The sequence below is a fragment of the Python bivittatus genome, unplaced genomic scaffold, assembly GCF_059951505.1.
Source record: "Python bivittatus isolate LINGU-HERP-01145 unplaced genomic scaffold, Pbiv_v1 ctg000340_np1212, whole genome shotgun sequence".
Classification (NCBI taxonomy): Eukaryota; Metazoa; Chordata; class Lepidosauria; order Squamata; family Pythonidae; genus Python; species Python bivittatus.
In genome coordinates, this window is record NW_028277056.1 from 24,711,814 (window position 1) to 24,739,569 (window position 27,756).

Genomic DNA, 27,756 nt, shown 5'->3' on the forward strand with positions numbered 1-27,756 from the left:
AAGATGACCTATTTTGTATGTTCTGCCTTAGGAACTTGAGATAAACACTTTGCTCCCTTGTTTTTCATACTATGCCAGAATCTACTGACATACTTTTTGGAGAACTTAAAAATATGGTTAGAAGAACCCATGTTATGGCTAGTCTTCTAGATTATGCTTTAGGAAGATTGCAAATACCAATTGACTAAAACAGAGCTTTAGGAAGAGCTAGGTGAAGAGCAATTATTCTCATATCTTTACTAGAAATCTAACAATTTAGGAAGATTCCTGTAATATGAAGTTTATTAGGTAGTTGTCTTAGTATTGTAGATACTGACATGACACTAAACATTATCAGCTGATTTACACATTTTATTTATTTATCAAATTTATATGGCCGCCCATCTCACAAAAAGTGACTGTGGGTGGCGTACAACAATTAATTAAAACAATAAATATGTAAAAGCAGTCATTATTAAAGAATAAAAATATTTATTTATCAAATTTATATGACAGGCCATTACATTAAACTATAAGAGGTACTAGAAATATCTGGCTTATGTGTTCCACTCTCGTGTTTCTCTCAGGGGTTACAATGAGAAAATCAGAACATTCCAGTTCCATTTTAGATTAACCACAATTTAGGGGTTAACTGAGTCCTAAACCGTGGTTAAATTTAAGTATGATTAGTTGGTTGGTTTGTATCAACTATACAGCAACACTTTGTTGGGATCAAATGACATGACTAGCTTGCAAACAATGTCTGCGCTAGAGGATGACTCATAGCACTAATCTATAATTCAAATAACCTTATATGTTATAGTTCTCTTGTCAAAGTGTTATAAGAGAGGAAAGCAGTTGAGGAGAAAGCTATGGTTCCTAAGCCAAAGAGAATAGATATTCAGACATTTCCCCCCTGCTTTCCAAGGACAGCAAGAAGCCAGCAAAATATCCATTGAATCAAGACGGCAGGAGGACAAAGCCTAGAGTTTAAATATTGGAGCGTGGTTATACGTGTAAGCCCTGACTTTGTCAGCATTAAAGTCTATACTCTAGATGAGTCATATTTGACAGTCTTGTGCCATGTCTAATCAAGTGCTGAGGAAGAGATTACATTTTTGGAGAACCATCATTTACTGCTGAGCCTAGATATGGAAACTGACAAGAGTGTAACTTTATCATTTTTAGAATTTCATCCAAAACTTAAGTATAAAAGAAATCTAATAAAATGTATTTATTTTTAAAAATATTTATAAACTGTGTGGTTTAGAAATGTATTATTATTTGCAAATTCACCAGCAAAGTTTTTAATGATAAAGGAAAACTTCACGAGTGGGTCTATTACTTTGGACTATTGGAATATCTGATGCCCTCGAACAATGCACTGTACCGCATTACAGTTCAATAAACTACAATGGCCAGAAAAAAATCATGTCAAAGCTCAGACTATTTTTAATTAATAAAAAATTGTTATATTTTCAGAAGTAATTGCCACTGTCTAAAACCTGTGGATTTTTTCCCCCTCTCCTTTAGGAATGGCAAAATTCTATTCAGAAGAATGCTGGACTTGCTTTTATTGAGCTCATCAATGAAGGAAGGTAATTAATTTTAAAGCTTTGGACCAGTAGTCGTTTTGTGTGTAATTCCATTAGACAATAATACTTTCACCATCTGCTATAGGAATATTAGAGAATGAAATATTTTAATTAAACAGTTTTACAGTAGAGATGTTTTGCATAAAAATACTCAACATGTTTATACATAAAATGTTGAAATGGTGAACTCTATGTTTGTTTTCTGAGAATACCTATGCAATAGTTGTAAGATTTATCTGAGAACTGAACATCATCTTCCAAGGACGGCACAGCTTTTTTTTCAGACAGAATCTAAGAAACCCAATCTATAATCCATCTGTCACTCCATCTGCTTTGGAGCATCCTTAGTACAATAAAGTGTTTTTATGCAGTAATGAGGAAGTGCTATTTTTATCATAATTCCCAATGCTATTTTGAGGTACTTTAACATAAAATAGAAATTTTATGTGTGCTAGGGTATTATGGAAGGAGTTAAGATACTGGATGTAGTGCTGTTGTTTTTATTTGGAATACTGTGGCATTATACTCTCAACTAATAGTAATTTTAATGCTGATGCTATTATTAAGGGAATAACAAGATTGGCCTTTTTTGAGCTTAGGGAGAACTATTTAAATATTAGTACTTCTCTACAGCATTTTTTATGTGTATTTGTTGCACTAATACATTATTTGGATCCTTAAGGCTGTATGTAGAAGTGAAAAAATGGTCACAGCTTTTTTGAGAGTTTTTAAAAATCTCTGCTTTCAAGTTTATTCTGTTACTGTCAAAATACTATTTGCAATTATAAAATTATAAGATTCAAATTTATGTAACAATATTCTGTTCAAGAAATCTGTTAATTTACGACAGTCTTTTTGATAGTATATTTTGTAGTACATTTGCAGAATTCACTCAGAAAGAAATACGCATTTCTTTTATTTTAATTTTGTGGAAATATGAGTAACCTTTTTGAGCAAATGTTTTTAATTTGATTTTTGTTTGAAGATGTAGTACAGCTTTCCTGTGCTAATACCTATATGAATTAAATAGTAATATTTGTGGTAGAAGTCAGCAGCCACAGCTGAGGTTAACATGATTAAGAATAGTTCGATATAAGAGCAGAATCTAGATTAACTACATAAAGAAAACTGTTTTTCTTGTTCCTAAAATTTTCTTGTTCTAACATTTGTTAGACAGACATCATTCTTTTCTGACTATGGGAGCATATATGTTGGTAGGCTTGATCACAATTTTATATGCACTGAACAAATCAGTTTTGTGTTCCTTTTTTAAAATGCTAGTAGTGCTCTTCTTCTGATCAATAAGTTTCCAGCAATAATGTTCCTTCTTTTGCTGACTTTTCTGAGGTGAATAAAAATGAGCATGCTTTATCTATAGATAGATATAGAAAGATATCGATAAAAATATAGATGTGTGTGTGTGTGTGTGTGTGTGTGTATATATATATATATATATCTCACATGCTTATATTGTTAAAACACATGCTTTTTTCTGTCCTAAGTTTTGATTTTACTCTGCTAATAGCAAAAAGCAAATTATTATAAATATTTATTCTTCTTAATAGGTAAAGTTTGAATGCAGTTCATCAATCATAGCTAGAGAATGCAATTGTGCTGTTGTCAACAATTAACAGGACATAAACAGTTGATGAATGTGTACTTGAATTAAAGTGCTCCCTTGAACAGCCTGAAATTATAAAGCAGATCATTTATAGGAATCTAACAAAGGAGCTTTATAATTAAAACAAAACAAGCTTAATGGATTGTAAAATTGCTTATAATTACTATGCAATTATGATTGAATTTTAAATTGTGAATTGAAGAACAGTGCAAAAGAATTTGAGAACTAGATTAAGACTACATTTTTCTTTTTAAAAAACTGAAAGAAGTTTCCGTAATTCATGACAATTATTGAAAAAAAATAAAATTAATTTTATTAAACACAATGTCCAGAGTTGTGTTTAAGATGGGTGGCAATACAAATCTTTTAAATAAATAAATTAAATTAAATTAAAAATCATTATAAAGAATGCTAGTAATAGATAAATAAGGGTTTAAAGCATATAATTAATATGAAATCACTCCCATGGCTAGCATTAAAAAAAAATTAACTGTCCCCAAACTTTTCAACATGCATAATGGAATTTCTTTACTGCAAGTTTCAATGCCATTTTTAAAATTGCTCTCCATCTTCAGTTTCAAAACAGGTTATAGTCATGTATCATGAGAGCCAGTTTGATATAGTATTAAGGCATCAGGCTAGAAACTGGGAGACTGTGAGTTCTAGTCCCACCTTAGGTATGAAGCCAGTTGGGTGACTTTGGGCCTGTCACTCTCTCTCAGCCCTCAGCAGGAGGCATTGGTAAACCACTTCTGAAAATGTTGCCAAGAAAACTGCAGGAACTTATCCAGGCAGTCACCAGGCAGTCACCAACATTGACTCGACAGCACATGCACACATGTTTCATGGGACATTGCAGTTTGACCAAAACACATATCCAAATCTTCCTATGTGAGTGTGTGAGCAAGGTGCATAGTTTCATAACTTAAGGGTTTTATAAATGGATAAGTATTGTTCAACCAGTATGGATGTATAGTATCTAAAGAACTATTTACAGTGCAGTCCTACACAAATGGAAATCTCTCAAAATTCAGTGATTCTTACTCCCAGCTCTGAGATGTTGCAAGGTCTGGACTTTGAGAATGGGGAAGATCTAGATGAGAGCCAGTGCTAGACTTCACGTCTCTCAGTTTCGTGAGGGTAGTTCTCACCAGTTCTGTCCCTGGTGAGAGCAGGGGAAGCAGCTGGGGAGTGAGAGGCCAAGCAGGTAGTGTATGTTGTCTGGGTAATAATTTGTTGACCAGGATGCCTGAGGGACTGTTTAAGCCTGATAGCTCAGTTGAAAGTCCCTATTTCAGATGGTTCAGGTTCTTCCTGAGCAGGAGACCCTGCTTAGGAGAGCAAGGGGCATGTAGAGGAATAGGATATCAGCTGTGAAGGGCAAAGGGAGGTGTGGCAGGAAATCAAGAGCAGGCCACACTTAGGGAACACGGGATTCAACATCTTCATGTGATCCCTCATTCTGGTTCTTAGTTCTTTTACCATGAGCCAGGGTTTCAGATCCTTAGAAACCAACAGCTCCACCTACGACTATTTAATGCAGTAATAAGATTTTCTTGTTCCATAATTTAATAATGGATGGATCAGCAGACCTAGCCTGTATGTGTTCAAGGCTGCCCTGATAAGTATGGACTTGACCCAACATATTGAGAACCTGACACGCATAAGAGGTAACATGTTAGATCCATTTTTTGACTCAAGTTTGATACAGTGTGATTTGAAAGTAGGGGCATCAAACTTTACTCTTTGTTATGGGTGGATCAATTTCTGATTGCCACGAAGCTCTGTAGTACAATTCCCTTCTGCGTTGGGGAAGGACATATTAGATTGGTTTACTCCTGGTGCATGATGGATTCTGTTGGTTTTTAGAGGATTCTTGGCGAGTTTCCTGAGGATCTGGTAGGCAGTTCAGCTGAGACTCTGGTCACCCAATAAATTAAGTGGACACCTGTGACACTGGACCTGATTGCTTCAAAGCTCCCTCACACTGTTCATAGATCCACTGCACCCCTTCATTTACTGAAGAGCTCAGGAAGATGAAGTGACAGGAAATGTCTAAAGGTCCCTGGAAGAATACAGGAATCTATCTGGACATGGGTCCAAGTTCAAGCTTGAGTCTATAAATCAAGTAGCAAAAATGAAATATTTTGCCACCCTTATTATATGTACCAAGAGCTGCCCGTTATCCCTTTCTAAGGTGACTTGTTCACTTTAAGGAAGGATGTTCACCAAGACCATCTGAAGGAAGAATTTTTACAGCATTCAGCAGACAAAACTCCTCAGATATGAGAAAAGGTAGACTGCAGCTGAACAATACCAAAGATGATGATGAGACCCTTGTCTTGTAAAGTGAGTCTCAAAGTGTTGGTTCTACCATCTCTCATTTGGATCCCTACCATTCATAGTTGGTTAATGCTTCCTGTGATTTACCCAAAGACCTCTATTTTTTGGAAGCCTCAAGGAACTCTTCTTTCTCTTCTGCTTTTTAACATTTACATAAAGCCAATGGGTAAGGTCATCCATCAGTGTGGTAGTTAGTATCATCAGTATGATATCCAATTATATATCTCATCCTGGGGCCGAAGAAGTGATGTGGTACAAGTGGTAATCTGATGTCTACATCTGAATGGAGAGGAACTGACTTCACCTGAATGGAGTGGCTTTGGGCTGTGGCCCCCCTGATTCCAGAGAAATTCAGGAAAACTCTGAAGACCTACCTGTTCCATCTTGCAAAAGAGAGAGTGTTCTTTGACTGAAAAGGAATCACTGATATGTGGTATTTGTATTTCTTGGTGTTTATTTTTTGTTTTTATCCTTCCATGTTAAATTGGCCATTTTCTGGCTCTGCGATGCTTTATTTGAAACTGAAACAACATAGGCAATTTCTTTTACTGTGCAAGGTTGGAATTGCTCTCTATTTTCTCATTGGCAGAAACTCGTACCTTTCCCCAAGATTTAGCTCTTAGTTCAAGCAAAGCATTTCTTTTTGAGACAGTAGCTAAAAAAAGAAGCAGCAGCAGCAGCCACCTGGCACTTGTGGAAAACGAAAAAGAAACTAGAAAATATTCCTGTCAATTTCATCCCTGCTTGCTTTGTCTGAGCTATACTGTGCATGGGAAGAATCACAAGTATGTATAGTCAAAATTGTCGCTGTATTTTAAAGTGGAATTCCTGGAATCTGTCAGCATTGTTTGGGACTTACTTCCTTGTTCTGGTTACCAGATATGGTTAAAACCATGGTTCAGTTTTTAAACAAAATCCTAATTTATAGAGGGATCTTTAAATGCTGCCAAAGATATATTTGGGTGAATTGAATCCATACATACAGTGGTATTTTCCAATTAAATACCAGTTAACACAGGTAAAGTACACAAAGAATTCAGATAATTTCTTTGCAGAATTAATATAACAAATCTAATTATTTTCGTTGGGAAAATTAGTAAAGTACAAAATAAAGAATAAAATACAAAGTCAAAAAGGGGCATATACATTCACTTCAAGAAAATTTAAGAATGGTGCAGCTCCAATTTCATGACAGAAATCCTCCCTGGAGACAGAAGACAGGGATCAAAAGATTGCATTTTCTAAATACCCACTTGGGCTAATCTAGAAAGTAGTTGGAGAGCATAAGTAAATTGGATTTAAGTTACAATATAATAAAAAAAGCTCAAATGGATGACTGCAGCATCACAAGATACACAGAAGCTTAGCATTTTGAAAGTATCTGGGAAACTTAGCATTTTGCCTCTGTCTGGGAAAATCAAGAAAAAAATTCTGTCTGGTCTACAAGAATCTTATCTTTCTGAAACTGCCCACGCTACTATGAATACAGTGGTCTGGGACTTCTCTCTCTAAGTGTATAATGTCTCCAGGTTTCTTTGGAAAGTTTGATAGGAAGGACAGCAGTTTCATTCTATATTTCTTTCTGCTTGGCTAAGTTTATAGGACTACCCAAACAGAATAAATGGGTAAATGTGCATTTGCTGGGCTTGGAAGATTGTGGTTACAAAATTGTAAAACTCACAAAAATGAAACAAGGACTAGATCATAAATCGATTGGCTTTAGCCCACTAGAACAAAAATACGTAACGGAACGATGATGATATTGTGGGGAAAATCAAAAAAGAAATATCATTCAAAAATAGCTTAGCTTGATTAACCTAGTACCTCAGAAATTTACTATTGCCTGAATTAGCATATGACTAAGAATAAAGTCAGTCTTTGAGACTGACATGTTATCATACCTAGGTATTCCGCAAACTTCACAAATTCAATTAAGATTTAGAAGCATTAAATCTTTCCTTTTCCAGAACATTCATTCATATATTTATGTTTAGTGAGAAATTACTTTTTAAACTCCAAGCCTCACACTTAGAATCAGTTCTTTGATTTTGTTTTCTACCCGAAGATCACCTCAAACAGCTTGGCCAAGGGAGGAAGACTGTGTTGTTGGTACTAAATTTCTTTATGGGACTGGGTTTGAAATTCACAGTGATACTGTAGAGGTCTTTTCACATTTGATCATTTTAGCTGCCCAGAATCATTGGGAGTTGGATGGCATATAAATTTGAATAATAAATAAATAGTTAATTGGACTATATGGACTGTATTAGAGATACTGATGACTATCTAGTATGTTTCACATGATTCTTATATAGAACCTGTCTCCAGAATTAACCATACCCTGTTTAATATCTACTCAGGTTGAAATGCCATGTTCTAAAGCAGTGATGGAAAATCTGTCCCTGTGGTCAAATGCAGCTTTTGAAGCTCTTTTTGTGGTCTTTGAATCCCTCTCCCACTAAACTTACAGAAAATAAGGGATCCTGTTTTTCTTTGTTTTGTTTTGTTGTTTTTTTAGGTGGAAGCTCATGAAATGAAAACTATTGTATAAATCATAATGTAGGATTTCTGTAGTTTAGAAAAACAAAGAGAATCATATCTTATCCCAACCCAGGACAAAAGAAATAGAAACCCTGGTTGGTCACATATATGACATTTCATATAATCAGTACACCTACTTTGGCTCTCCATCTCCTAAACATTCATTATGGTTTCAGCCACCATGCTTTTAAAAAAAAAATAATAACAATATATCTTGGGTTCAGTCTGTCTGCAAAGCTGTGTCAAATCACTGAGATATAAATATTCTTCTATACCATCAACTACAATAAAAACTAGGTATTTTACTTTAAAGAATTCTGGAAGACACATTGCAGTTTGTGTGTCATAACTAATTTGATGGTAAAATATCTGACACCCTCTCTTGATGAAATAACACACAACTGAGTAATTTGCCTTTCCGTCTCTGTGAGGGGAAATTCCCCATTAGGAGTTGGTATGATTCATTACGGTAGTCAATACATATTAAAAAGGAGGAAAAAAATTCCAAATAGAGAACAAAACTCCAAATAGATCCACAACTAAGAAGAATTTCTAAAACTATTTGTCTCTGAAGAAATATAAAAATGAGACTTCTAAAACAGTTATTTAAAATCTGCTGAAGTTGTAATAACATGTTTATTATATTCAGTTAGATCAGACTTACTCTAATATTAGCTCCTTACATTTCATCTAAGTAATAGTGTTTTTTAAAAAAAAAACATAAAGAATAATTATTTGTTGATTAGATTATGCTTTTTATGTATGTGGACTTTTCACAAAGTTTTTACAGATCAATTTGTTGCTAATAACACTGGATGTAAGTTAGGAAACTAAAAAGTGCATAGTAGTGGTCCTAAACTTTTTGGGGTTAGTGGGAGCAATTAGAAGTTTGAGAGTGTGTTTTTGGCACTCTAGCAAATGGTTTCCATTTGGTGGATGTGGCCACTGAGAAAACATCCACCATTTTATTTTCTAAAAATGTTTCCTGGATCTCAGTGGAACCTAAGTGCATTGTTAGAAATGTAGTTTATTTTCAGGCAGAAGCTTAGCTCTGTGGCATGGTACCTTCCCATAATTTTTTTTTTTTAAATCTATATTATCCTAAAAATAAAATTGAGGGAAGACCTTGATGAGGGCCAAGTAATATGCTGGTGGGCCATTTTCACTATTGTGTGCTATTTTAGAAGTGAAGGGTAATTTGGTTGTTTTCTTGGGATAAAAAGATGCAAAGGAAAGTTTATAAACTTCTTAAATATGCCACTAGGATGAATATGGATGAAAAATTGCTCTTGGACATTTTTTGCTGATTTTACAAAGCTGTTAATGTATTGTTTTGTAATGTAATGAGGTTTAAAATGGTGATGAATACAATATATAATATTCTTTAATGAAATTGTATCATGACTGAGATCAGTTCACTTTTTCCTCTAGATTATTGTGTCATGCAATGAAGGATCATATTGTACGTGTTGCAAATGAGGCAGAGTTTATTTTGAACAGACAAAGAGCTGAAGATGTACACAAGCATGCAGAATTTGAGGTAAGCCTGGCAGTTGTTGAATCCCTGGATTTCTGTTTTCATCCATTTTGTCACCATCCTGAGAAATAGATTTTGAAAGGAAAACTTAGATTATTGGCATTCAAAATCAATATTAAACGTTTTTATAGAAATAACATATATTATTATTTTGTTCATTAAAACCTTATAGAAATAAATAGAATTATATTTGGAACACTCTTTATTCACATTTTAAAAAGTCACAATATTATTCTGATATTTCTGATGTAAGTTACTAGTTCAATTACATTTTTATATGTAAAATATGTTATCTGGATTGTCTGAAGTTTCAGAGCAAGCTGATAGGTAATATAATTTATTTTTTTCTGGTTTAGTTAAGTTAGAAACACTTTTCTAGATGGCAGAGCACACTTTTGGAATTTTTTATTCCCCCCCCCCCCCCACCAAGTCCTGCTGTGCTGCCTTAACATGGCGGGGGGGGGGAGATGTTACTGGGAGGGATGAGCAGAGAATTTCAGGAGTGTATGCTGGGAGTATATACTCTCAGCGGAATCATCCAAGGTGTGAAGGTCATCCTAGCTACCCACTTCAGGCAAGGAGGCCTCTATATTGGGCATCAGTCATATAGGAGGATACTAGAGGTGGAAGATATGGCAAAGGTATCATTTTAGACTACGTGGGAAAGGCAGTGGTAAACCGCTCCTGTATTTTACCAAGAAAACCACATGAATAGAAAGTATAACAAGACTGGCATGCTACTGAGGAAAAGCTGAGGATCTTTCAGAGTATAATGGTGTTTATGATGTGGCTAGCTTAAAGCCTTCCAGATGTCTAGTTGCTGATGTTGCCATGCAGGAAAAGAAAATCCAAAGCTGCAAAGATAGAATTACAGTGGGAACACAAAACATAAGAAGCATAAACTTGAGAAAGCTCAACACAGTGAAAGGTGAAATGAATTGAATACACATTGACATCTTAGGTAGTAGTAAATTGAAATGGACATTGGACACTTTCAGTATCACACTGTTTACTACTCAGGAGATGAAAAACAAGGAACGGTGTTGCTTTCATAGTTAGGAGGGATACAGCAAGAACAGTACTTGGCTACAATGCAGTCAATAACTGAACAATAACAATTAGACTTCATGGACAATACTTTGATATGTCAGTTATCCAAATTTATGCTCCAACCACTGATACAGAAGAACAGGAAGTTGATGAGTTTTATGAACAAGTTCAAGTTGAAATTGACAGAACATGCAAACAAGAATGACAAAGTTGGAAATGTTAAGGAGGAAAACGTAGTTGAACTGTATGGCCTATTAACTGAAATGAAGCAAGAGAATGACTTATCAGTTTCTGCCAATCCAGTCATTTCTTCATTGCTAATACAACCTTCAAACAACTAGAATGATGCCTGTATACATGGACATCACCAGATGGAGAACACAAAAATCAAGCTAAAGCAGAAGAAGAAAGCCAACTAGTTCCATGGTATATATGATCTTGAGGATATACCCACCATTTTCAAGCAGAACCTCAGGCATCACTTTGAAGTCCTGAACCTTATTGATCAAGTGCTGTGGATTTAACTTAAAGAAATAGTTAAGGATGAATGTGAACAGACACTGCTGAAAACTAAGAAACTGAAGAAAGCAAACCAGGGATTAGAACAAACTGTGGAAATTGCCAAGAAGAAAAGAGACACCAAAGCCAAGAAAGTCAAAGCTTTCAGAGAGCTTTTCAGTAAATAATTTCAGAGAGCTGTTGGAAGAGACAAGAAGCGGTATTACAACAACATTTGTAATGATGCTGAAGATGGGAACAGTTACAGAAAAACAAGGCAAGCATCTCAAAAGATCTCTGAACTCAGAAGGAGATTCCAACCTCATATTGGTATGCTAAAGAATGCTAATAGACAGATAGTAACAGATTCAAAGGAGATCAAAGAAAGATGGAAGGAATGTATTGAAATAGTGTACAGTAGAGTTTTCAACATCCAAGATACCTTAGAAGATATTCCCTAATTACAAGAAGATGTACTGGAAGATGAAGTTAGATCAACACTCCAGTTACTACCAAGTTGTAAGGCTGCAGGAATTGATGGCGTAGCCACAGAAATATGGCAAGCAACAGAAGAAGAACAATTAAGGTCCTAATCAAGTTATGCCAGCAAATCAGTAGGATGACACCACGGCCAACAGATTGAAAGAGGTAAATCTGCATACCTGTACCAAAGAAAGGATACTTAACAGAGTGTGTGAACTATTATACAATATCCTTAATTTCACACACTGACCAAATAATGCTTAATGCTTATCTCCAACACTGCTTAGATCCCTACATGGAAAGGGCAATGCCAGATGTTCAAGCTGGCTTTAGGAAAGACTGAAGAACACAATGCATTATTGCTGATGCACACTGGATAATTGAGAAAGCCATAGAATACCAAAAAAAATAATAATAATAAATTAGTATGTTTTTTATTAATTACAGGAAGCTTTTGATTTTGTTGATCATGTCAAGCTGTAGAATGTGCTTATTGCTTGCCATTTACATGATATGAAAAGATCATGAAGGCAAAGAAATTGCTTTTCTGTCATAGTGCTTCCTAAGATGCTGAGCAATGGTCTTGAGAAACTCAAAAGGATATGTGGGAACCACAGTCAGAGCTATGTGCTCTGGGAGCATGTTCTCTCCTCCACAAGATTCCTACGTGGTTTCACAGAGGCACACATCACCCAGACTCTGACTGGGCAAGTCCAAGTGAGATGCCTGGAGTTGTGAGGTTATCTGGACTGAATTTGATTCTGTGACTCCTGATTTTGTGTCATCTAATCATCCAGGCCTTTTGGTTAAAGCTCTTTCCCTATATAACTGCACTGGATGATAGTTTCCCCAATTATTAAAATGTGCATACCAGTTTTTATTATGCAAATAGGGCAGAAATCTCTCTTTTCCACAACAGACAATATCCATTTTTGACCAGATCCTCAATATTTGAGAAAAACAGCAGTTGAATCCAAGCTACGTTATTTGAAGCTGGGTCTGATTGAAATCAACAGAATAAGTTATAATTTCAATGAAAACTATGCATTTGTGTGTATATTTCTATATTTTTTCTTTGAAAGTGTTTCCTATGGATTTGCATATAAAGTACACAGTTTTGTGTAATGTAACCTGGGGATGGGAGCTTAGAATGAAACAGTCAGCAACATTCCAATATACTGCCTCTCCTATAGAATTGATTTGGATTTTTTTTTTTTCTGGAATGTTTTTCCCCACACACCCCTGGCTTAATCTGTGTTTCAAATTGCTTTCCTAGCTTTTCCCCACCACCACCTCAGTTTTGGTCCCATTCCATTGGTCTGGGGAAAAAATTGTATAATTTATATTTAAATGTCTCATGATGCAATCTTAACTTACATTAAGGTTGAGACAGAGAGGAACTCTATCAATGAGAGCTATGTTTGTGGAAATTATTTTACTACTGATGGGATTTTGTCTCATATCTATTATTTTTCTAATAGATATTAGAAGAGCCAGAAATGAAAGAGTTGAGGCATAGTTTTGCTAGAGTTAAAGTCTTTCCAGTCATTAGAGAATCCTTACTATTTAAGCTCCTGTCTGTTCATCTTTGGGAGCTGGCACAACATATATTGTATTTTGACTTCTTTCCTCATTTGTATTGTAGATTGCCCAATAGCAATTTATTCACTTCATTATCATGGTAGGTAAGATGGAAGAAGAAGAATTCTGTGTGTGTGAGTGTGGGTGTGTTTTGCTATTTCTTGAACTACAGTTCAATCCTGCTATTTTTATTTTTATTGCTTTGGCAGAGATTAAAAACAGGTATTTGACTTATATTTCAGATACACACACACACATATACACACTGTATATATAACCTTTACTTCATTCTGTCACCTGAAACAGCATTCACTTCTCTTACAGGCTTGCAACAAATTTATTACCAAACGTATTCTGGATATTTTGACTTTAAATTAAAAAATATCACATTTGCAATTAAGTGTATGTCACACTGAAGTTTCATACAGCTTCAGTGGTGAATAACATTTGATATTTATCAGAGCATTCTGCAGTAAACTTAAGATGACAGTAGAAGATTGAGTTATCTGCCCTTTGAAGAATTTATTGCAGTATAAGATCTGTCAGAATCGTAGACAAAATGAGAATATTCAATTAGATTCCAGCTTCAGTTAGCAAACACAATTTAGAATATTAAGCAAATTCCCTTAAGGGGAAACCTTAAGCCGATTTTCTAGTAAACAAATCAAGACATTTCTGAAACATGGGTTTCTTTAAAGAGGTAAGATCTTTTAAAAATATTACTTTTGCATAAGTAAAAAAGAGTTTTTAAAAAAATTAAAAATAGAATTTCAGTATATGTATACCAGATCTTCTGAATCACTGATCACACCTTGGCCTCAAAAAAACTGCTCCAGAAAAACAGACTGGTCCTATTGGGCTTCCAGGTCTTTGATACATTGTTTAAATATGCTGAGTGCACACTCATAACTCCATCATTTGGAACGCCTCACTGGAAAAGCTAAGATGTTTTGGGGAGATTGTCCTGAACCATATTGATTTGTAATTTTCCTCAATAAGGAAAGAGCTCAAACCTGTGGGAAAGAACAGTAACTTTAACCAATGTTCTATGATACAGGTGTGAGACTAGGCTGGAGCTGCCATAACTAAAAGATGAAGCAGGCAGATAAGGAGAGAGGACAAAAGCCAGGAATCTTTTCTAAAAGTTCCCTTCAGGGAGATAGATAAGAAGAAAACAAATTGTTAAGGAAACAAAGAAAAAATGTCACCTGAAGCAGACAAAGGAAGTTGGGCCTTAGCACTTGGAAACCTCTCCCCAATCCCATCAACAGCTACCAGGCTTGTAAATTAACAAGGCAAGAGTAGCTGCCAGCCTTGTGAATCAACAAAGCAAGGACTTTTGGGGATAAAAGGGGTCCTGAAGCCCACCCACTCCTTGACTCATCTTTGAGATGTCTTTGGATCCAGACTTAGTGGCTTCCATCCCTGTAACTAGTGCCTGGCAGCCTAGTTGAGAAGGACATGGGTAAGTGTGGATGAGTATGTATGTGTGTGTAAGAGCAAATGTTCATTGTAACCAGTAAAGTTTTGCTGTTACTTTAAATTCACTGGGTCTCCGTGTATTCCAAAGAACCTGCTGTGCCTCAGTGTTCAGTTGAAAGTGATATGTGCATGTCCCTAATTACTTCCCCAATTACTGTTGCCCAGGGCTGTGTGTCTTTCTGCTCCAGCCGCACCTATCTGGAAAACCCAGCTAGAAAGTGTGTGGGGGGCTTACAAGAACCGTGTGCCTCAGCAGGCTGTGAGTGAGCAACCATAAACTGAACCTGGGAGTCCCTGTAACACAGGTCCATGCACCTGTTTCAGCTTTAGATTGCCCTGCCTCCCTCCTTGGTACTACATGTGGAATGCAGGGAGCTGCCTGGAATATAGCCCTTAAGAATTCAGATTAGATTCTTTCAAGAGAAGTAAATGAAGTGTAAGGTCCTAGCTGGGCACCAAAAAGCAGCTGTGCATGAGCCTTAGCTGAGTATAGCTTCAGTGCTGCTGGGACATGCTGTGCTCCTCTGGTGAAGTGAAAAGATTGAATTGCGGCCACTGTTTTTTGAGCATTTTGTATGACATAATTTTGGTGTGCGCTGCATTTGGTGGAGCTATGGAAAACCATGCCGAAATATTTAAAAGATTTCACTTGATCAGTAGTCTGACCGTTTATCCTTCAGGCACACAGTTTAGGTCTCTTTGCAAAGATAAGACTCTTAGTTTTAGTGTAGTTGATTTCAAGTGCTCCCTCAGAGCAGTAATTGGCCAGAGCATTCAGAGCTCATTTAAGGCCAGTTACATCTTTGATAAACGTACTATGTCATCTACACACAACAAAGTTGCAATATGTCCATTTGCTAGTTTTGTGGGGGTGATGTTTTAGTTGATTTATTTTGGCCACGACTGGATTTATGTACAGATTAAACAGGGGAGATAAAAGACCTCCCTGCCTCACTCTTCTGTAGGTTGGAATATCATTAGTGTGGTGGCCTTGCATACTACATCGAACTTTGATTCTAGAATTCTTATAAAGGTTATGCATAAGCAAAAGTAGCTTATCAATGGTAGTATCAGTGGTAGTAAAAGTATCAGTGGTAGTATTCATAAGCTTAGTCCATAGTCTTGCTCTGGCAACCAGATCAAATGTGGACCTAAAACCCATAAATGAGTATGTAACATCGAGCCTATTTTTGATGTATAATTTTTCGCCAGGTGTTGAAGCATAAGGGCATGTCCATAGATAGAATGTCCAGTCCTGAAACCCACTTGCTCACCTGCCAATATATGCTCTAGGTCGATCCAGTCAACTAATTCATTGTATAGGTGTCTGTCATAGAGCTTACTTATTATACTTAAAAGGCTAATAGGCCTCTAATTAGGAGGCAGGTCTCAGGTGCCCTTTTTGTCAATTGGCACTATGATGGCTAGGCCCCAGTCCTCTGGGGTTTGTGCAGTATGATCAATATAAGTAAACAGGGAAGCAAGACTGGGGTCCACCATTCCAAATTATTACATATATTTCGGGAGTAATAAAATCATTGCCTGGAGCTTTAGCAGTCTTTAGCTGATTTATAAGCATCTTCATTTCAGCACTTGAAACTGGGGCCCCATTAGGGAGCAGGTTAGCATTAAGATTTAAGTCAAATTTTGGAGACTCTTCTTGTGAATATAATGCTCTAAAGTGGTCCTCCCACAAAGATGCAGGTAAGAGGTGGGGAAGTGAAAAGGGCTTGTCAATTGGGTGGGAAGCTATCAGGCACTACAATAAAATGGGATTTCTGGCTTGATATGCTGTTATCAGTTGCTGTCAGGAAACCCTAGTGAATTCACTTTTCTTGTTTTAGATGTTAGAAAATAGATGTTTTATTGTTTTTTTCAGGAGCATACAGTCCTGGATGGAGTGCTCAGCTCGGTTCTCTTTATATAAATTGAATTTCCTAAACAGTTTACTCTTGGCCTCAAAACATTCCATGTCAAACCAGGGCTGAGAGGGATAAGCCTTGTCCCCATGATTTTCTCTCTTCCACAATATCTGGGTAGAGAACACTGGCTGGAGTAACTGAATCAGTTGGATGAATGTCTGCAGAAGGGAATTCTCAGACCTATCTTTAACTATAGTAAAATGGAATTGCAATGCTGCTTCAGGCAGAAGCAGGTGAGAAGTTTGCTCATTGAGTTGCAGAGTCCATCTGGCATGGACCAACCCTGGCTCTAGATCTGTTTCCAAAATTGGAGTAGGTTGTTTCCAAAAAGCAATTGTTGAATGCTTTTATAACTGTGATATCTGCAAATCAGTCACTATCAGGTCAATTGTTTAAATAAAATTTTTGTACAAGAGTAATCAAATTCCATGAGCATAAAGTATAATCAATCAGGGAAGGTCTTGAGCCAACTCAGTGGGAGAATTTGCCAGGGAAATCACTACTGTTAGATCCATTCAATAGGTATAAATTTAGTTTGTGTTTGTAATAAACACAGCCCCTTATAATCTCCCTTTTAATCTTTAGATTACCAGGTTGATGGGGGGGGATTGTAACTAGTTCTCAAGGGTATTGATGGAACTGAATAAAAAGTGTCTTAACATTTGCCCCTGCCCTTGCATTTAGGTCACCAGAAACTATTACATAAGCAGAGGGGTTATTAAACATAAGGGGTACTTACGTTCGCTTCAAATTTGGTTCATTATTTGTTAAATGGGGATCTATTTTGAGAAGGTGGAACACAGACATTGATCAATAGTAATAGCATTGTTAAATTTTAGCAGCACAGACATTGCATAGTGCTCCATTGGGTCTAACTGTATAATGTTTGAACATAGATTAGTTGAAATTTGTATACTTAAGCCACCACACAATCTGCCTCATCCTGCTCCAGGAACTTCTGCAAGTGAGAAAGACTTATACCCACTTATAAACAAGCTGTTATCTAGCCACGTTTCTTGAAGTGGGAGTAAGTCCAATTCAGCAGCATAATTCATGAAAGTGGAATCTTTGGATTTAGCATTCCAGCCTGCAATATTCCATGAAAGAATTGTTAGGGTTTTAGAGGTATCCAAATGTCAATCTGAGTTCCCAGTAGTGGCTGTTGTGAGAGGTAGATCCTCAAGAATGATGGGAACATAAGTTGGTACATACGTTTGGTGTTAATCTTAACTGTCAGAAAAATGGGTGTATTTTGGGTATCAGAGAAAACAATATCAGTATTAGAAGAGCCAATTCCAGGGATGGCATGAGATCCAAAACCAGACTTCTGTCTCTAAATGGTTGCTAATCGCTGGGATAAGAATTCTCCTTTGTCAGTTTGATCTTCAGCATCCCCATCGAGCCCCCACAATGATTTCTAAGTATTTTCAGCAGGATACAATTGGGGAGTTACACTATAGGAGAGTATTGGTGTTAAAAGCATGCCTGGATCCAAAGAAGGCAAGAAATGAGCCTTTTTCTCAGGGTCTGTGTACTTTAGATTCTCTAATTGATGTAGCATTTTGTCAAGCTGCACACTATCAGGGACTGGCTTAGACATTCAAGGTTCTCCAGTGGTGGCCTGTGTGCATGGACTTTGTATGGCTATGGCAGCATAGGCAATTTGCTGATTGAGTTTACTGCCATAGTTCTGAGTACATGGTAAGACCAGATTAATTAATGGTTTCTCTGTGGTGCATATTGTCACCAATGTTTCTCTTAATTCATCCAATATCTGTATGGTGTCTGCTTGCTCTGAATCTGGCAATGCACCAAATGAGTCAATCAACTTTACTTCCATTGAGTCCTCGGCAGGCTCTGTAGTTGTAGATAACGCAGTTTGTTGATTAGAGCTCCTCTTTCTCAAGGCCGTTGCTAGTGAAACATTCCTGAGGTTATCTGAATTCACATTGTTACACTTAGATTTTAAAATGGTAATACCTTCTTGGGAAAACTGATTCACAAGCAGGCTTTTTGAACAGAAGACATGTACTGGGAATATGGAGAAGGTGCTCAGGAAGGGCTTCATTTTGAAAAACATACTAGGGACTGTAGATTGCTTAAATGTTAGCAGAATTCGCATGCAGCCTCTTTTAGATGGCAGCCATTTGGCATGTAATAGATTGTCAAAAAGCTTTCACAGCAGAGCAACTTGCTCAAGGACAGAATAACTGCCTTTTTGAAGTCCCATCGCCCTCTGTTCACTCTATTGTTGGAAGTCTGCAGAGTGATCTGATTGGTCTGTAAGGAATAATTGCAGTTATCTTGCCTCTGTCCTTTTTCTACTTGAGAGTTAAACCCTCCACAGTTATTTCTTTCTGTCCTAGTAGATTCAGGAGTGGAGTCAGCTCTAAATTCCCTGTTAGCTGCTTGTTGGTGTGAGCAGCAGGTGTCATTACAGCTTCTGCTGTTTTATTTGGGTGACTCTTCAGTATATTTTACAAAGGACTCCTTTAGTAGGTCAACCTTATTTTTGACTGAAGTCAAAAGTTTGAAGATTGAGATCACCGTTTGCGCTGTAATCAGGCATTACCTAGTTATGAAGTCTGTTACATTCTCCCTTTTTAAGCTCATGTCTTGCATAAGCAATGCAGCTGCTGAACAAACAGCAGCAGTTTGAGGAGGGGAGTATCCTCTACCAAGGAAGAAGAAAGTTCTATAAGCTGTTGACTTTCCATTTCTATCTGTAGATCCCATTCCAAAGAGTTATAAATGTCATGTCTATCTGGAAAGTAGGGTCAGAGTTACTTACTGAAATTTCTTGTTTCTTGTACATTGTTTCTTGTATATTCATCCATTTTCTGTTGCTTCAAAAGCTTGGGTGGTATCTATGTTGTGGAGTGAACACACTGTCTCTTCTTCCTTCTTCCCATTCTTGAGTCCTGTTTTTTAGTTTATTGAGATGTAGCTGGAACAAATAGATGACCTCCCAGGTATTACAATTTATAAAAAGTAAATTAAAAGTATATAAAAATGAAAGTAGCAAGTTGAAAGATAGAACAGAATAAAACAGAGAGCATAGATTCAGAGCTGCTCACCCATCGCCATCTTGAAGCCACCCTCCCTGTAATTAAAAACAGTGAAATCATAGATAATTCTTGTTTAATACTGAATTAGATACAAATATATAAAATTTCTCTCTGTGTTTCTACTGTATGGTTGAAGAAACTTTATTTCATCATTAGTCCAGTTACTCTAGAAAGCCTATTTCACAGTTAATATCCATTCATCTGTTAACTTCTATAATTGCTCAGAATGAAAAATGAAAATTTGATTTAACTGTCCAATAAGCTGATGAAATATTAACCTCATTACTGAAGAGTATTATTGTACTAATTGGTGTTTCTTTGTACAAGTAGCTAAATTGAAAAAATAATTAACCCCATAATGTCTATGGACTTAAAATACATTTAACTAAAACATGTACATTTCATGATGGTGAAATGTGCAATGTTTTTACATTATGCAAACATGCAGTTTTTATGCCTTTTCATATTAGAAAACCAAATAAACTACAAATTATTATGAAAACCCTCCCAAGTGATATAAAACAGATGGGGAATCTTTTGAGACATATTCTCAAAAGGTCCAGATGCTGATAATAACCTCTTTTCCTTTCTGTCACCTCTTCCTTTACACATACACCCTTTCCCCCTCAAATTCTTGCATGTCCATTTGAGTACGGTTTATTCTTCTATATATTTGAAATGTAATGGCACAATATCTTTTAAATTAGATCAGGAGCTACTTGTATCACCTAGAATACAATTTTCCCACCCCGATTCTCAAATCTATACATTATAATGTTAATTCATACTATGTGATGCACAAAGCTGCAAGAATTGATGAAATACTAGCACAACTGTTAAAAATGCAACAAGATGATAAAGTTAAATTGCTAACATATGGTTGGTAAGCAGGTACAAAAAATCATAGCTGTGGCCAAGATCAATTTATATTCCAATTCCAGTAAAAGGGCAAGGCTAAAGAATGCTCCAACTACTGAATAATTGCACTTATTTTACATGTTAGTAACATAACATTTAAGATTTTGAAGTCCAGACTTCAACAGTCTGGGGAACAGAAACTGACAGATGTATAAGCTGGACTCGGAAGAGACATGGCATCTAAAATCGCATTGTTAATATCCAAATGACATAGAAAAGGCAAGGAAGTTCCAAAATGATATAAATCTTTGCTTTATTGACCGTACATTGCTTCTGACAATATAGACTATGGCAAATTGTGGTTATTTCTTAAAAACATGAGTGTATTAAAAATTGTTATAAGGACCAGGAAACAATAGTTCAGATAGAATATGGAGCAACTTAATGGTTCAGAATTGGATAAGTAGTAAGCCAGAGTTGTGTACCTAACCTTATCCATTTAACTTATATGTAGCATATATCATGAGAAATGCTCAAGTAGAAGAAATAAAAACTGGAATTATAACTGCGGGAGAGACATCAACAACCTCAGATATGCTGATGATACCATGCAAGGAAGACTTTAACAGCTTTCTTGTTGAAAGTGAAAAGAAAGTGCAGAAGCTGATCTGCTGCTGAAGATTACAAAAACAGCAACAATCTAAGATTTTGTCAATAGACAATAGCAACCCAATGTACTGTATATATGTGGTTAAGAAGTTGAAATAGTAACAGACTTCATTTTTCTATTCTCAGAGATTCACTGGGATGGTGACTGTAGCCATGTATTAAAAAGTTCTTTGCTACTTTGGAGAAAGACAGTAACAGTAGCTAAATAAAATATTAAAGTGCAAAAATACATATTGCAAAAGTATGGTTATCCTAGCTATAACATATGGTTGTGAAAACAGGACCATCTATAAAGTTGAATTAAGAAAAAACGATGCCTTTGAATTGTGGTTCTGGTGAAGACTGTTAATAATATCTTGGACCACAAATAAAACAATATTAGTTCAAGTAAACCAGACTATTCATTAAAAGTACTAATAATGATGCTAACTTTAAATATACAGTCGTGTGAAAAAGAAAGTACACTCTCTTTGATTCTATGGTTTTACGTATCAGGACATAATAAAAATCATCTAGTCCATAGCAGTTCTCAAAAGTAGGTAAATACAACCTCATATGAACAATAACACATGACATATTATACTATGTTATCATTTATTTTACAAAAAGAAAGCCAAATGGAGAAGCCATGTGTGAAAAAGTAAGTACACCTTATGATTCAATAGCTTGTAGAAGCTTTAGCAGCAATAACTTGAAGTCATTGCCACCTTTAGCAGCAATAACTTGAAGTCATCGTTTTCTGTATGACTTTATCAGTCTCTCACATCGTTGCAGAGGGATTTTGACCCACTCTTCCTTACAACATTGCTTCAGTTCATTGAGGTTTGCAGGCATTTGTTTATGCACAGCTCTCTTGAGGTCCCACCACAGCATTTCAATTGGGTTGAGGTCTGGACTTTGACTGGGCCATTGCAACACCTTGATTCTTTTCTTTTTCAGCCATTCTTTTGAAGATTTGCTGGTGTCCTTGGGATCATTGTCCTGTTGCATGACCCAGTCGGCCAAGGTTTAGCTGTCAGTCAGATGGCCTCACATTTGACTCTAGAATACTTTGGTATACAGAGGAATTAATGTACTACCATCTGTAAGCACCATATTGCTTGATGGGATTTAGAAGGAAAGGATATAATATACTGATTGCATTCCAGATTCTCATTGAAATATTATGTACATCATAATTTTACCTTCATTTTCAGTGTTCTAGTAGAAACTTTCTGAATTTTGATGCAAAAATATGAGAGAATGGGGTTAGCATGTAATAAAAATGAAGAATCAGTTTATAAGGAAGCATGACTTTTCCATTAATGACTTCTAGGTCCCATAATATTTTTCTCTCAGATCTGTTGTTCTTCATGGCATAAGCTCTGGATTTTCATTTTCTAAGAAAATTATTATCTTCTAGTAACAAAAGGAAAAAACAAGAGGCTTGTATTTTGCTTAACTAATCAATGAGTTATAGGAATCCATGCCCTGAAGTTCAGTAAAATATATTTTATTTAAAGTATTTAATAAAATACTTTTTGCACATGTGTTTGGAATTGTGTCTGTGTGTATATTTTAGCAACAGTGCTCCCCTCTGTGTTGCTTTCTTTCTGAGTCCTCTCTATCTGGCAAAAAGCATCTTTCAAGAGTCATAGGGGCCATCAGGGATTGCGTGCAGTGTTGCTAGCACAGAACCTTTTTGGGCAAGCATGAATCTCTTTCACTTGCACCCATTTTTGGACCTATTTACAGTATATGTTTAGGGATAAACCGATTGAATTAATTGTATTTTATTGCACACGGTGCATAGGCTTAATTGATTATTTTTTAAAAAACGAAGAAAGGTTTAGCAAAACAAAAACAAGCTTAAGATATTTGCCTTGTGAAATTATAAACGTGATTTCTCTTTTTAGTCACAGTGTGCCCAATACGCCGCTGATAGAAGAGAAGAGGAGAAGATGTGTGATCACCTTATCAGTGCAGCCAAGCATCGTGATCATGTTACAGCAAATCAGCTGAAGCAGAAAATATTGAATATTCTTACTAATAAGCATGGTGCTTGGGGAGCTGTTTCATACAGGTATGTTGTTAATTACTATAACCAATTATATGCTTCTGATCAGCTATTTTGAATGGTTGTGAGCATTTATGATACAAATAACCTGAATCCATTGTGATCATACAGTTATTATGTTGTAAGCATAATCTGGTACTCAACTGAAATTTTACAATAAAATGTACTATTACCTCATGAAAATACTGTTATTAGGTGCTAGGTTCTGCATTTAGAATCCTAGTTTTCTTTCTTTTCTTGCTTGATTTTGAAATTCATTTGTAGCACACGCTTGATAGCAGATATTTCCCAAGTACTGTTTGTTAATGGCCTACCATTAATGTACATGGAATTATAAAGGAAAAAAAAACATGTTAAAGGTTCTCATTCCAAGTCATTTACAATATTGAAAAAAATAATAAAAAGGCAGAAGAGGGACAGATAGAGGCAGGGAAAGCAAGAAAGAATCAGTCCTTTATTATCAGTCACAGTTTGGCTTAGCTATAATGCTGGATTTAGCAGGATTGAGATTAATGAAAATTTTCAAAGATTTTCTAAGAAATACTGGTGTTGAGGATGAAGTTTTAAAAAGTAATGCATTTAATGGAAACAGCTTCAGACTTGAGTAATAATAAGAGAGAAAATAATAGTGTTGTCTCAGGCAGTAGGCCTATGGACTGGAGCCGGGTGAGCGAAACTCATGGAAGAGATATATTTGGATATAAGAACAAGGAGGAAAAAACACTGAGAGGTCTGAAGTTGAGAGAAAGGGACTTTGGAGAACTGTTGAACAGTTACATTGATAAAGAAAGATGTTAATGAAGGGAAGACCAAACAGAAGATTGCAGCAATGAAGGCAAAAGGTGGCTAGTGCATAATCAAGAGCTTTTACTTGACAAAGAAAAAGGGCTATATGTAATGCATTTTAAAAAATTAACAATAAGCTTAATTTTGCTATTTAAAAATTGTAAAAAAATAAAAACCGAACTTCATTCTGGGATGGTGGGGAGGGACTGCTATATACTAGCTGCCCTGTTGTCCAATAGTATCCTTCCTTGGCCTTCTCAATCTTGTATCTGGGTTGTGGTTGATTCCCTGGAGCTTTTAGTATTGTGTGATTTCAGTCTCCATTCCAGAGTGACAGGCTGAGGAGAGGCCCGGTGGTTATGGCCACATGGCCATTGGTGGCTTGTCCCAAATCATAATCATCTTGATTCATGCAGATGACATATACTTGTTCTGGTTTTTATTTTGGAGAAATTGGTTCGTGATCTGAAGGAGAGGACATTTCCATCCCTCCTTTGTCATGGTCAGATTACTTTCTACTCACTCTGAAGTCTTATGGCATTGCCAACTGCCACATGGCAGTGGGATCAGTTAGGATCATCTGCTCCTCTGCACCTTATGGATCCAGTGCATTTCCAGCAGGCACATGGAGAATTACCCAGTTTGACAGACAATTCAAACAATTGGATTTCAGTTAGGGCATTGGGTGTGATTTCCCTTGAGTGACCTATTCCTGTCCATTGATCCAGGGGTGCTCCTTGGTTCACCAAACATCTCAGGGAGATGAAGTGGCAAAGAGGTGCCTATAATGCCAGTGATGAAAAATGAGTGAACATGACTGATCACAGGTACATGCTTATGTTTGATCACAGGTACATGCTCATTTTGATCCCATATTGACAATAAGAGTGGCAAGGGATCAGTACTTTTCTACCTTTGCCATCCAGTGACCCATTTAAGGTAATATGCTCTCTTTTGGGTATTAGCAGACAGGCCAGTCTCCCTGTGCCCACTGTGATTTTTTGAGAACCGTTGTAAAAATGAAATCACTCTTTTTCACTCAATACTTTTCATGCAGAGTCAAATTTCTGAATGATTAACTGGGATTCATTTGACCATGTGGACAATAGGAAAATGGACAGCGTCCTTTGCAGTATGAACTAGGCCACTTTAGGCTCGACCCTTGCCTTTCCTGGTTTATTTGATCTGCCAGGGAGGGGACTAGGAGCTGGATCAGAGAGACTGTGAATACTACTTCAAGGGAGAGGGTAATTAAGGAGACTATAATATACCCCTTCCTGAAGAGGCCATCCTTGGACCTGGCAATATTAGAACTTCCCATCTCCAATCTCGCCTTTCTGAGCAAGAGTTTGGAAAAAACTAGTTGGGGCTTAGTTCAAAGGATTGTAGAAGAATCAGATTACCTGGATCCTAGCTATTCTAGCTTCAGACTTGGTCAAGGAACAGAAGCTTCATTAATTGCTGTTGTAAACGATTTACAATAGAACATAGATGTGGGGAGTACAGGCCTACTGTTAGACTTCTCAACAGCTGTTTATTACAATTGTTCATGGTTGTGAGAGCTATTTCTCACACAGTCAAAAGTAAACAGCATGATATTAGATTTGTCTATTACCAGAACAGAAGACAAATTAAACCAGGCCTTCTACCCAAAGGGAATTAATTGCCAAGTAGCTTGATACATCATCCATATGGAAAAAAGAGGAGCAACAATGTTGAACCTTGATTTCATTATAAATAGTGCTCATATTTAATACACAGTTGCTAGAATTCTTTTGTAATTGTTTCATAGCTTTTCTACACTAAACCTCCTTGTCTGAGTTTTTGTCTATTTGGAAATATGTTTTTGAATGTTTTTTTGGCATTGCCAACCCAGGGAAAACTGATAATGCTATTTGGAGTCATTGTTTTACAGTAGTTTCACTCCTTCATGCATGGGCAGTTTCAGTTGGTAGTAAAGGGCAAGAGAGTTTGAAAGTCCTGACACTGCAATATGAGGCACTCCAAGATTTGGTCTTCTCACCCATCTTGTTTAACATCTATATGAAGCTCCTGGCAGAGGTCATCTACCAACAAAATAAGGAATAATCAGTATGCTGATGATATACAGCTGTATATCTCTGTTCTGGGTTAAAGAAGGTATATAGATGTCACTGAAGGATCAGCTCTATGATTTGTGGATTCTGTTGGATGGCTCCTGCTGGAACTGGAGGTGGAGGCTGTGGTCAGGAGAACCTTAACTCAGTTAACTCTTGCATTAGATGCAGCCAATTTGGAATTTGATGTTCTGGCCATAGTCACTCATGCCCTCATCACCTCATATTTGGACTACTGAAGTATGGTCTAGTTAAGGTTGCTTTTCAATACACTTTGGAAAATTAGTCTTTCAAAGTGGCATATTCCAATTGATTATAGTGGCCCACATGCTGAGAAATGAAAGCTGATTTAGCAAGGTAGCACTCCTCCTTTGGTTGCTACCCAGTCCCTATAGATTTCCTGGTACAAGTGCTGGGTGTGGGTCAGGCTATCTTTAGGACTATCTCATGTAGAATCTGCTCATCATGCAACTCATGAAACCATGCTGAATATCTCCACATCCATGAAGCTAAAGCTGGGGTGAGGTTGTAGAATTGGGACCAGAAAACCTCAATTCTTTGTGGCTGCCCTAGATTTTTGGAACAGTCTATCCTCCACTGGGCAGTGCCTCTCTGGAAATAAAAACAATCTTATTTTACTAAGTGCTTGGATTATAATTTATAGGAGGATTGCTGTTACCATGTATCGCTGCCTGGGATTATTTTATTTTATTTTATTTTATTTTATTTTATTTTATTTTATTTTATTTTATTTTAATATATATATATATATATATATATATATATATATATATATATCCCACCTTTATTATTTTTATAAATAATTCAAGGCAGCAAACATACCTAATATTCCTCCCTCCTCCTATTTTTCCCACAACAACAACCCTGTGAGGTGAGTTGGGCTGAGAGACAATGACTGGCCCAAAGTCACCCAACTGGCTTTCATACCTAACTCAGGACTAGAACTTATTCTTTTAATATTGTTTTTATGGTTTGTTTTATTTTTTATAAGCTTCCTTTTGTCTTACAATAAGATAGCATATAATATTCTATAAAATATTATAGAAATATGAGAATTTAGTCTTGGCTGTAGTAATCCTGGGGTGCACATTGGTTTACCAAGGGGCTTTTGGAAATGAAACACCAGAAGAGATGCCTGGAGCATCATTGGAAGGCGGGAGTTTGACCAGACATGAGTAAAAGCCCATATTAGGGATTACCTCATGGTGATAAGGATGGCAAAACGTCAATATTTCTCCACTATTATTGCATCCACTGCTAGCTGTCCAGAGGCTCTGTTTAGGTAATATCTTGGAATATCTATTGGGCTGCTATGAGGATTATTCAGGCTATCTGATGGATAAAGTCACTCAGATTTGCTCTGACTGGGACTCTTGACTGAGCAGACCAGGCTGAAGTGCCTGGGGCACGGTCTGAGGATGTGATCGGATGCGTTTGAGCTTGTGACTCCTGAGGAAGTGAACAGGGATCTCTGTGCTGTCAGTTTGGCCACCTATTTACTGGATCCAAGCCACTCCTTGATCGTAAAAGCAGCCAAGGAGGTGACCTATGGTTGAGTCCATGCCATGGT

General features: G+C 36.6%; 1 protein-coding gene across 3 annotated transcripts in view; it reads left to right on the plus strand.

Annotated features, from left to right (window-relative positions):
- The window catches only part of NBEA (neurobeachin), a 441,196-nt gene that overhangs the window by 194,167 nt on the left and 219,273 nt on the right, over positions 1-27,756 (plus strand). For all 3 annotated transcript variants that reach the window (XM_088140729.1, XM_088140730.1, XM_088140731.1), the window contains 3 exons: positions 1,513-1,577; positions 9,511-9,619; positions 23,123-23,289. In XM_088140729.1, the coding sequence (XP_087996855.1) occupies positions 1,513-1,577; positions 9,511-9,619; positions 23,123-23,289 (341 nt within the window). The remainder of the gene's footprint in view (positions 1-1,512; positions 1,578-9,510; positions 9,620-23,122; positions 23,290-27,756) is intronic.